Source organism: Jaculus jaculus, chromosome 8 (assembly GCF_020740685.1).
Source record: "Jaculus jaculus isolate mJacJac1 chromosome 8, mJacJac1.mat.Y.cur, whole genome shotgun sequence".
Taxonomy (NCBI): Eukaryota; Metazoa; Chordata; class Mammalia; order Rodentia; family Dipodidae; genus Jaculus; species Jaculus jaculus.
Window position 1 is genome coordinate 7,150,001 of NC_059109.1, and position 12,586 is coordinate 7,162,586.

At 44.4% G+C, this 12,586-nt stretch overlaps 1 protein-coding gene across 1 annotated transcript in view; it reads left to right on the top strand.

Moving 5' to 3' along the window:
* Dnah8 (dynein axonemal heavy chain 8) overlaps positions 1–12,586 on the top strand; it is a 313,617-nt gene that overhangs the window by 195,625 nt on the left and 105,406 nt on the right. The window contains exons 72-75 of the mRNA XM_045156110.1: positions 3,166–3,303; positions 4,664–4,791; positions 5,207–5,378; positions 7,720–7,875. Coding sequence (XP_045012045.1) covers positions 3,166–3,303; positions 4,664–4,791; positions 5,207–5,378; positions 7,720–7,875 — 594 coding nt within the window. The remainder of the gene's footprint in view (positions 1–3,165; positions 3,304–4,663; positions 4,792–5,206; positions 5,379–7,719; positions 7,876–12,586) is intronic.

Here is a 12,586-nt window from a genome sequence, read left to right on the forward strand (position 1 = left end):
CGGACTCCAGATGCATGAGCCACCTTGTGCATTTGGGCTTACGTGAGTCCTGGGGAATTGAAACTGGGTCCTTTGGCTTTGAAGGCAAGTTTTTTAACCGCTAAGCCATCTCTCCAGCCCCAAAAGTAACTTTTAAATTAAAACAGAAAATGTATTTGTCGACAATAATAACCAAATTGCCATTTCCTAGAAGTTCGGAGATTGACTTACAGACCAGGTTTTCTTACTGGATCCCAAACTAAGCTTACAGAAACTAGGATTGACAACTACAAATGTAATGAATTGCAAACACAGAAAGAGGATGTTATGTACAATCTAGAACACAAACTATTGAAACAAAGAAAGAAAAAGACCTTAAAGAAGAGAAATGAGAACGAGCAAGCCCTTGGGGCATAGTGGGAAGACACACTGGCAAAAATTTGAGAAGGAAATATCTGTGGCTCTACTTCCCAGTACTCAAGGTGGTGCATACGTCTGGAGTTTATTAGCAGTGACTAGAGGACCAGGCATGCCCATTTTCTCTCTCTTTCTATCTTCCTCTTTCTCTCTCTCTCATAAATAAATAAATAAATAAATAAATAAATAAATAAATAAATAAATAAAATAGTTTTAAAAATTAGCTGGGGGCTGGAGATATGGCTTAGCAGTTAAAACACTTTCCCGCAAAGCCAAAGGACCCAGGTTTGGCTTCCCAGGACCCATGTAAGCCGGATGCACAAGGGGGCTCCCACATCTGAACTTGGTTTGCAGTGGCTAGAGGCCCTGGCACACCCATTCTCTCTCTTTCCCTGCCTATTTCTGTATCTCTCTCTCTTTCTTTCTCAAATTAATAAATAAAAATAAAATGTGGTGGTGCATGCCTTAATCCTGGAATTTGGGAGGCAGAGGTAAGAGGATCACAGTGAGTTTGGGGCCACCCTGAGACTCTATAGTGAATTCCAGGTCAACCTGAGCTAGAGTGAGACCCTACTTTGAAAGAAAAAAAAAAAGGTAGAAGTTCATAATCACAAGCACAGATGCATTTTTTTAATTTAAATTTTTTTTTTTTTTGAGAGAGATGAGAGAGAAAGGGCACACCAGGGCCTCCTGCCACTGCAAACGAACTCTAGATGCATGTGCCACTTTGTGTGCCTGGCTTTACATGGGTACTGGAGAATCAAACCCAGATGAGCAGGCTTGGTAAGCAAGCACCTTTATAATCATTGGACCATCTCTCCAGCCCACTTATTTTTTTTCAAATTACAAAGAATTACATTTCATAATCACAAGCACACATATAAACTTTCAGGAAAGCAAAACAGAACTAACAAAAACAACAGTAAAATTGGGCGTGATGGTGCACGCCTTTAATCCTAGCACTCAGGAGGCAGAGGTAGGAGGATTGCCTTGAGTTCGAGGCCACCCTGAGACTACATAGTGAATTCCAGGTCAGCCTGGGCTAGAGCGAGACTCTACCTCGAAAAGCAAAACAAAAACAAACAAACAACCCAGTAAACAAACAAACAAAAAAACCATGGGCTGGAGAGATGGGGAGGTTAAGGCACTTTCCTGCAAAGCCTAAGGACCCAGGTTCAATTCACCATTACCCACATAAACCTGATGCACAAGGTGGCACATGCTTCTGGAGGTACCTGCAGTGGCTAAAGGCCCTGGCATGCCTGTTATTTCTCTCTCTCTCTCTCTCTCCCTTTATCTCTCTCAAATAAATAAAATATTGTTTAAAAAACTGAATAGTAAAACAGTAAAACTGAATAGGGAAAAAGCAGGAAAACTAATAAGCAAACCCAAGAACTGGGGCTTTGCAAGGAGCAAGTACACAGAGACATGTTCTTGGGAGGAAAAGCTGGTCATGAAGAAAATTCACAAAGTCAAATGAGCATGGAAAGATGAATCTATGTCATCCCTGAAGGACAGGTTTAAATAATCAAAGAACGAGCTGCACACAGTTCTAGGTAAATATACTAGACAGACTAAATGAGCTGAAAAGTTTCCTAGGGAAAAGGGCTAAAATGGAAACGAACAAAACCTCAAATGCTGAGCAAGAAAGCAAGCTCACAAGTTATCAAAGGATGTCTACTCTAGGGAGCTCTGAGCTGACATGTTTGATTCATTATTTAAACTGACAAGAAACAGACACTGATCATGTTTTAGGAATTAGAAAATAAAGGACTATTACAGTAATTTCATTTCAGAGTATGTTTATCAAAGAAACAAGACCAAATGTGTACATAGCCAATATGATTAATTACTATATTATTATTATTATTATTATTATTATTATTTTTGAGGTAGAGTCTCACTCTAGCCCCTGCTGGCCTGGAATTCACTATGTAGTCTCAGCCTCAAATTCACTGCAATCCTCTTACCTCTGCCACCCAAGTGCTGGGATTAAAAGGCCTGCATCACTATATCTGGCAACTATTATTTATGAGAATTAAAAATGGTGGTAGGGGGTGCTGGAGAGATGGCTTAGCATTTAAGGCACTTGCTTGAGAAGCCTAAGAACTCATGTTCGAATCTCCAGGTCCCACTTAAGCCAGATGCACAGTGATGCAAGCATGCAATGTCACACATGCACACAAGGGGGCGCACACATCTGGAGTTCATTCACAGTGGCTGAAAGCCCTGGTGCATCCATTTTCTCTCTCTCTCTCAAAAATAAAATGGTGGGAGGGGAAGAAATATACAAAAGTAGGAAAAATGTTAACCAAATTATGATACATTGAAGTGACAGGACATCATGTAGTCATAGCACCAATGTTCATAAAAATGTTAAGGATATGGGGAAATCATTACATTATGTTATTTATTTATTTATTACATTATGTTATTTATATGGGGAAATCATTACATTATGTTAAGTGAAAAGAATCAAAATGATGCAGTACTTACAAGTGATGTCTGAGAAAAATCAGGGGTATTCTTTTCTGCTTCTTCTGCCTTGTTTCATTTTCCATATTGGTCATTAATAATTAAAAGGGGAAAATTAATAAACTATCCCCAAGGCCTTATGCCTCCCCAGTTGAAACACTGAGCAAGATCACCCCCGAAGGAAGCGTTCTCTGCAAAAACCACGTAATTTATGTTGTAATTCACCAACTAAGTCCATGAATGTTTCATAAAGCCAGTGTGACTCGGGGCCAAACACTTCTTCTTCCCTTTCAGGCAAACCTGGCTAAACAGGAGGGCCGCTTAGCCGTGGCGAATGCGGAGCTAGGGAAGGCCCAGTCCCTGCTGGATGAGAAGCAGGCCGAGCTGGACAAAGTCCAAGCAAAATTTGACTCTGCGATGAATGAGAAAATGGTGAGTCCGCCCAGACGGCGTGTGGGGACTTTGCACACATTCGTATCCGATTTCAGTTCCAGCAGGTCTGAAACAGCCTTTTAAAATTTCCATCAAGCACAGTTTCAAAAATGACTGGTACAAAGACATAGACTTACTTGTGGGGTACTGAGGACATCTTGGTACATGCGCCCACTGTGTACTGTTCACATCAGAGCAAGTGTTTGTCGTTGCTCAAGTACTGTGTGCTTTCTCGTGTATGTGGAGTCAAAATCTATCTGTACATACCTGTATAGAACAGGACACGATGATACATACACACACATGCTTATGTATTTGACATGAAAGCTGACAGGAAACTACTTCCGGAGAGGAATGGGACCAACAGGAAGGGGGGGGGGAGGCAAAAGGGGATAATGAGGGAACAAATATGAACAAAGTATAATGATATATAGGTATGAAAATGGCATAATGAAACCCTTTATTCTGTATGCCGACCAAAACTTTAATAGAAAAGGAAAAAGAAAATCTCTGTTACTATGATCATTGTTACTGTCTGGAAAATATTTGCTAGAACTTTATGTAACTTTGATTATCACACAATTTCTTTGAACTTTAGCCTCATTTTCTTTCTTTGAAATTTTATAAGATGTAATCACCATCTCATGAATGAGTATCAAACGTTCATAGGTGAAGCTCTGTCGCTGTATTATTTTCAGACTGTCTTTATTTTGCAAGTTGAGAAATTCCTCCATGTAGTTTTATGTGTAGATATAATAGTTGTTTGTTCAAGCACCTTATTGAGGTGTCTGAGGGCTGGAGAGATAGCTTAGTGGTCAAAGGTGCTTGTTTGCAAAGCCTGACGGCCTGGGTTCGATTCCCCAGTACCCACATAAAGCCAGATGCACAAAGTGGTGCATGCCTCTGGAGTTCCATTTACAGTGGCAGGAGGCCCTGGCATATCTGCCCATTCTATCTCTTTCCTTGCAAATATATGGTAAATTAAAAATATATATATTTTTAAAATCATCTGAGGGTAGAGGAGAAAGTTTGTTGAGGAAGCTGCTTGCTTGGCAAGCATGAAAATCCGAGTTTGATTCCCAGAACCCACCTAAGAGAAGACAAATGTAGGCGTGATAATGTGTGCCCAGGCTGGGGAGGTGAGATCACGTGGGTCTGTGGGTCTTGCTAGCTAGCTACTCTACTCTACTGCTAGGCCAATGAGAGACCCTGTGTCTCGAACAGTGGACAGCTCCCCTGAGGCCTGACACCTGAGGTGGTCCTCTGACCTCCATGCGTACATGCATGTACACACACAAAATATAAAATAAATAGAAATAAGAAGCAGTCTGAGACAAACGTTTCTCCTTCACGAGTGCAGGATCTGCTCAATGATGCTGACATGTGCCGGAAAAAGATGCAGGCGGCCTCCACGCTCATCGACGGGCTGAGCGGGGAAAAAGTGCGCTGGACGCAGCAGAGCAAAGAGTTCAGAGCTCAGATTAATAGGTATGAATTTTGGTTTGGGCCATCTGTCCCTCCCGATCTGCTTCCGTGACATTAGAGACCATCGAGGCCGGAGTCCCGGGGGCGTCTGGTCTGTGACTCCCACAACCTCACTGCTCACAGCTGGAAGCACCCGGCTCCCAGAGGGCTACTGGGATTTCCTTGGTGGTGTCTTGTGGGCCAGAACCACGCGGATACGGCTCAATTCTCCAGCGCATTGGAAGTGTAGATCAATGGTTTATTCAAATGCAAATGTATCCTGGGGTCTTCAGAAAACTTAAAGAGGGGGAATGAGAGGTATGTAGGAAAATTAGAGGTAGGGGAGCAGTGGGAACTGACCGGGTGACAAAGCTAAGCTGCCTTGGGCCGTCCCAGCTGTGTGCATCTCACTCTGGGGAGCCGGCTTGTGTCTTGACAGACTCGTGGGTGACGTCCTGCTGTGCACTGGCTTCCTCTCCTACCTCGGCCCTTTCAATCAGGTGTTTCGGAACTACCTGCTGAAAGATCAGTGGGAGATAGAGCTGAAAGCGCGGAAGATCCCTTTCACGGAAAACCTGAACCTGATCGCCATGTTGGTGGACCCTCCAACTGTAAGCTGGGCTCTCTTCTTCATAACATCTGAGTTTTAGTCTCATTTTATTTCTGACAAGGCAAGGTCCACCTATTTTTTACTACATTAATTGAAGAGATGTTTTTGAACATGCCTATGGAGTAGGAAAAAAAAGAATTTTTTATGTAGCACAGGAGTTTGTTTGCATTTTAAGAAAGCTCACGAGCCAGGGGAGATGGGTCAGTGGTTGAAGCCACTTGCTTGCCAAGCCTTCTGGCCCAGGGTTCGATTCCCTAGTACCCATGTTGAGCCAGATGAACAGAGAGACACATGTATCTGGAGTCCGTTTGCAATGGCAGGAGACCTCGGTGCACACACACTTTTTCTTCATGCAAACAAATTAATGAGATTTTTTTTTTTTTTTAAACAAGGAAAGCTTGTTTTCAGAGTAAAAGTAATGGCACTTGTAGTAGTTTGAATGTGATAGTTTGTGTGGCCCCAAAGGCTCAGGCTTTCTTGTTTTGTTTTCGAGGTAGGGTCTCACTCCAGCCCAGGCTGACCTGGGATTCACTATGGAGTCTCAAGCTGGCCCCAAACTCACAGTTATCTTCCTACCTCTGCCTCCTGAGTGCTGGGATTAAAGGTGTAAACCACCACTCCCAGCTAACTCAGGCATTTTTTTTAAATTAATTATTTATTTATTTGAGAGCGACAGACACAGAGAGAAAGACAGATAGAGGGAGAGAGAAAGAATGGGCGCGCCAGGGCTTCCAGCCTCTGCAAAGAACTCCAGACGCGTGCGCCCCCTTGTGCATCTGGCTAACGTGGGACCTGGGGAACCGAGCCTCGAACTGGGGTCCTTAGGCTTCACAGGCAAGCGCTTAACCGCTAAGCCATCTCTCCAGCCCCATTTTTTTTTAAATTAAACTTCCTACTTGAACCCCCAGCAGGGATGTGTCACTGGGGGCAGACATTATCCAGTCCTAAGGTGTGTTTGGGGGTGGATCTGAATTCCAGTCCAAAGGTGTAGAGGGAGCAGGCTGGGTGAGCAATGGCTGTTCACATCTGTGGTGGTGTTTCTCTGTTTGAACTCATCCTTATGGGAAATAATTATGCATTGGCACTCTAAAGCGAGGTGACCCAGGGAGTTCTTTATTCATCATGGCCCTTGGAAATCCTGGAGTAATTTAGCAAGGGTGGAGGCTGGTTGGTTCATAGCATGTCTGTTTTTTTTTTTTTTTTAATGTACTGATCATGTGGAAGGAGTCAGGCAATTACACCAAAATTTGGAGAAGGAAATATTCACACATATCATCGATAATCTCCTAGCAGTATATCTTGGTCTTAGTTAATTTAATTGTTCTCCAGTTCTGTAGTTACCTATTTTTTTTTTGTAATTTTTTTTATGAGTGAGCAAGAGAGAGAATTGGTGCACCAGGGCCTCCAGCCACTGCAGTTGAACTCCAGATGCATACACTATCTTGTGCTTATGTGGATATTGGGGAATCAAACCTGGGTCCTTAGGCTTGGCAGGCAAGCGTCTTAACTGCTAAGCCATCTCCTCAGCCCTGTTGTTACCTATCAATAAGCCTTGTAGGCAGTACCAAAGGGCAGGAAGGGGAAGCATCAGGAACACATCCCTCCTCTTTGATATCACTTCACTTTGGCCTCCTCTAACTCCACATCAAGGACGATGTGCAGTCAATTTACAAAGCTGCTTCATACACCATAAGAGGTCAAACTAGGCATATGTCACTTAGGATCTATTAGAGTCAAAGTTTACTTTCTTTTTTAAAAAATTATTTTATTTATTTATTGTTTTCTCAAGGTAAGGTTTCACTCTAGTTTAGGCTGACATGGAATTCACTCTGAATTCTCAGGGTGGCCTTGAACTCATGGCAATCCTCCTACCTCTGCCTCCCAGGTGCTGGGATTAAAAGTGTGCACCACCATGCCCAATTTAAATTATTTTATTTTTATTTATTTGACACAGAAAGAGGCAGAGAGAGAGAGAGAGAGAGAGAGAGAATGGGCGCACCAGGGCCTCCAGCCACTGCAAACGATCTCCAGATGCATGCGCCCCTTTGTGTATCTGGCTAACGTGGGTCCTGGGGAATCCAACCTGGGTCCTTTGGCTTTGCAGGCAAATGTCTTAACTGCTAAGCCATCCCTCCAGCCCAAAGTTTACTTTCTAAAGTTAACATTATCTGGCTCACAACTTTTTTTTTTTCTGGATCTGAGTTGCATAGTCCCAAGGAAAACAAATGTCCCAATTATTATTATCATTACTATATATTATGTATTATAGAGCTCTTAATGACAAAGGAACACATTCCTGCCCTCAAGTCTGTGGGCAAATTCCATTTTTCTTTCTTGTTCAGATTGGCGAGTGGGGGCTGCAGGGGCTGCCGGGAGATGACCTGTCCATTCAGAATGGCATTATTGTGACAAAGGCCACCAGATACCCTCTCCTCATAGATCCCCAAACCCAAGGAAAAACTTGGATTAAGTCAAAGGAAAAAGAAAATGACTTGCAGGTACGTTGAATTTGGTGCATGGGAAAACATAACATTTCCTTTTTAAATCACAATTTCGCTGAACCTGCCACCCATGAAGTCTGTGACAGCCAGTTTTCCGTTACTGTCACAAATATTGGGGGATGATCAGCTTATGAAGATTCACCGTTTGCGAGATGTCAGTCCACGCTCCACTTTGGGCCGAGGAAGCAGGTCACAGGAACAGTATGTGGGGAAGGCGTGTCCTCTTGGCCGGGATGTTGAAGAGAGAAAGGAGGAGTGTCCCCTTCAAGGACACGTTTCCAGGGACCTAAGTCCCTTCCTCTAGGCTCCAGCTCTTGAAGTTTCCAACCTTTCCAAGCTGAAGGCTAAACACTCAGGCCTTTGGCCACATTTCAGTGCAAACTCTAGCATCATCTCTCTAACAAATGTTTGCTAATTTGCTCTCTTGATGTGTGTGTGTGTGTGTATGTGTGTACGCATACGTGTATGCAATGTACATGTGTATATGTGTCTATACATGTGAGTGCATTTGGCGGCCAGAGGTTGATATCAGCTGTTTTCTCCAGCCACCCTCTACCTTATTTATTGAGTTGGGGTCTCTTCCTGAACCCCGAGCTCACTGATTCAGTTAGCCCAGTAGCCAGTTTGCCCCAGGGATCTGCCTATCTCTGTGCCAGCATACCTGGCATTTACGTGGGCATCTGTATTCGGGCCCTCATGTTGGTTGCCAGGCGCTTTCCCTACCGAGCCATCACCCCAGCCTGCGCCCTTGACTTTTGTAACAGCATTTTGCAGCAGTAGCTTTGTTGAATTCACTCCCTCCATCTCCCAGGCTCACTGCTTTGGCCAGTGCTGAATGGGGCGTTGGTTCTGGACCTTGCATGCTGTTTAATAGGAAACTGGCAAAAAGAGCGATCCCTCAGTTCGAGGCCATTTATGCCAACCTAAGCCCAGGCACTTGGCACTACACAGCATACCAGCATCCAACATTGGCTTTGGGGCCCAATATGGTGTTAATTTTGAAGTGAGGCTAGACAAGCTCAGGATGACACAGTTCCGTCTTCCTTGGGGATCTTGTTGCCATGTGGATTTCAATTTAGTTATCAGTATGAACGATTCAGTGTTTCTTCTTAGACTGTATTCCTAGACACACACACACAAATGCATATTTACATACATATTTTTTGAGACAGGTTTTGAGATGCTACGTTTCACATCGCTGTGACAAAATAACTGACAGAACCGACTTATTGTGGAAGGGCTTATTTTGGCTTGCAGTTTGAGTGCGTACGGTCCATCGTGATGCAGAAAAGGCAGCAGGAGTGGGAAGTGTGGGAGGAGGAAACCTAACAAAGAACCCAGGCCCGGACGATGCTCTGAAACACACGTGTCTACTGTACAAGCCTTTACCAGAGAGACAACATGAGCCTGACTCCCCCCGTCTATGCAGCTCCCCCCTGCTCGAGTGGGTCCCGGTCAGTCCAGCCGTAGGCACAGACAGCCCTGAACGCACAGCGTTCTGTTCTACATTTGTGCTTTATCACTGACTGATGGCTAAGGAATTTTTCTGTTTGTGCCCCCAAATCACGTTAACCACGGAAACTTGTAACCACCGCAAGTGTAAAGAATTCAAGGCGATGTCAGACTGCCAGCCACACTGTCTAGAAAAACTCTGAGGGCTGGAGAAAGCACCTAGTGGTTAGGGCGCTTATCTGTGAAGCTTCAGGACCCAGGTGTCATTCTCTAGGGCCCATGTGAGCCAGATGCACAAGATGGTGCATGTGTCTAGAGTTCATTTGCAGTGGTTGGAGGCCCTGGTATGCCCATTCTCTCTCTCTCTAATCTATCTATCTATCATCTATCTATTTATCTATCTATACCTGCTTCTCTCTCTCTCTGTCTCTCTAATAAATAAAAATAAAAGATTAAAAAAGAACTTGGAGGGCCAGGTGTAGTGGCACGTGCCTTTAATCCCAGCACTCATGAGGCAAAGGTAGGAAGATTGCCATGAGTTCAAGGCCAGCCTGAGACTAGAGTGAATTCCAGGTCATCCTGGGCTAGAGGGAGACCCTACCTTGAAAAACAAACAAAAACAACCCAACCAAACCAAACAAAACAAAAACTTGGGCTGGAGATATGGCTTAGCAGTTACGGCACTTGCCTGTGAAGCCTAAGGACCCTCCAATCTCCCATAAACCAGATGCAGGAAGGCCAGGCAAGCACAAGGTTGCGCATGCCCACTGGATGGCGCAAGTGTCTGGAGTTCAATTTCAGTGGCTGAGGCCCTGGTGTGCCAATTCTCTCTCTCTCTCACTCTTGCTCTTGCTCTCTCTAAAACTCAAAAGCAAAAAGAAAAACTCTGAGCCATCAGGGCTCAGCACTCAGGCCTTGGAAGTTATTCCTCTGAGTCCTTGTTGACATGAATACATTTGCTGATACGCTACTCAGTCCCTGGTGCTGGTTCTGTGAGCCTCAGTTTCCCATTACAAAGGAGCTGGTCCAACTGAGTCCACAGTCACAGCACAGAGGGAGCAGTGGCCGGCGCTGTGTACCATGTAGTCCAGGACTGCAGCCCGCTGGGGCAGTGCCACCTGTGTTTAGCGGGGGCTCTTTCCACCTCAGTCAGCCTCTCTCATCTAGTCCATCTCTTACAGACAAGCCTGGAGACAGGGCTTTTCTGGCCTTCTAAACCTCCTCAAGTTGACAAACAAGATTAACTTTCACAGATTTTTTTTTTTTTTTTTCGAGGTAGGGTCTCACTCTGATCCAGGCTGACCTGGAATTCACTCTAGTCTCAAGGTGGCCTCGAACTCATGGCGATTCTCCTACCTCTGCCTCCCGAGTGCTGGGATTAAAGGCGTGCGCCACCATGCCCGGTTTACAGAATATTTTTGCTTATGTTATTTCTACTAATAAGAATGTCTCATATATCAGACAAAAGCCTAAAACGTTCTTTGAGGTCTATATCCAGCATTACCTTCATGAAGACTTTTCCGTGTCACCAGCTTAGCACGGCCAGCCACAATCGTCCCAGATCCATTTCTGTCACGGACTCCGAGTCTATCTTGAATTATTACACTTTGTGCATTCGTCTCTTTTATTTCTGCTGTACCATAAACTTCTTTCTAGTCAGCTTTATGGTTTTGCACATGTTTACGTCCTCTGCACAGCTCTATTATAACCTCACAATTCCAATATTATTGAACTTAAATGAATTAGTCAAAGTGTGTCATCATGGTTGGGGAAAAATCACTTGGCCTTCTTGATAAGTAAGCACTGGGTAAAATTCAGTAGCCAAAGCAGGGCATGGTGACACACACTTTGTGTCCCAGCACTCAGGGGGCAGGGGTGGGAGGATCACTGTGAGTTCAAGGTCAGCTTGAGACTACAGAGTGAGTTCAGCCTAAGCTAGAGTGGGACCCTGCCTCCAAACAAACCAACACCCCAGTACCCATTTGTGATAAAATGCCAGTAAACTAAGAAAAGGAGGGATTCCTTTTTTAAAGCAATAAAGAGTTTTTACAAGATGCTTAAAACAACAATAAAAGAAGCTTGGGGCAGGAGAGATGCCTCAGTGGTTAAGGCGCTTGCTTGCAAAGCCTAATGACCTGGGTTCAGTTCCTCAGTAAGGCAGATGCGCAAGATGGTGCATGCATCTGAAGTTCGTTTGCAGTGGGTGTTCTCGCTCTCTGTCTCTATCTTTCTACATGTACATAAATCAATAAAATATTTAAATAAAGGGACTTCCAATGGCAAGAGGTCCCTGCCTGCCCATGTTCTTTCTCTCTCTCTCTCTCTCTCCTTGCAAATCAATAAAATATTTTAAAGTTTAGTTTATGGGGTGGAGAGGTGGCTTAGCAGTTAATCACATGTCTACAAAGCCTAAGGACCCAGGTTCGATTCTCCAGGTCCCACATAAACCAGATTCACATGGTGGCGCATGCGTCTGGAGTTCGTTTTCAGTGGCGGGAGGCCCTGGCGTGCCCATTCTCTCTCCCCCTCTCTTTCTCTGTGTCTCTAATAAACAAATGAAAATGAATCCAAAATTAAGCTTACAACAAACATGAAATTTAATGATAAAATGATGACAAGTTTCTTTTGCAGTTCAGGGCTTCCCAGGCAAGTAGATGATTTGCTAATAGTGCTTGCTCAAGAGCTTATCCAAGATACCCCCCCATCTGCAGAAATACTCGGTGTTCCCTAAGGCATCCCAGAGGAATCTTAACAGTGAACCCCATGAGGGCATAAGTAGAGGTAGGAATTAAGGAGTGTGGGGTGGGGCTTCTACAAGGTTCCTCAAGAGCCACATTCCCAGGGGAAGACCACGGGATGGGTGCCTCAGAACACCCCTGTTCTTGGGCTTAGTCTCCCTGGACCCAGGTCTACTGCTGCTGCCACTGTCTCTGGGTGCCATTCCCTTGTCTCCCTTGGGGATTGCTACACCTGCTCGCTGGAGTCAGATAACCAACCACCCCTGTACATTCTCATCCCCAAGGGCTCTCCTACTTCACGTGGCCGCCATTGCTCCTGACAGAAGCTCCATCACCCCATTGCCGCGTGATATTCACTGATAGCCTTCAGTGACGTCTTTCCTGATACAAAATCTTATCCCAGACATCTGCTTGTGGGAGTAACAGAAACCTACCTGAAACACATTCTTCTGTTCTTTCTTTTTAAAATTAATTAATTAATTAATTTATTTATTTGAGAAAGACAGATAGAGGGAGAG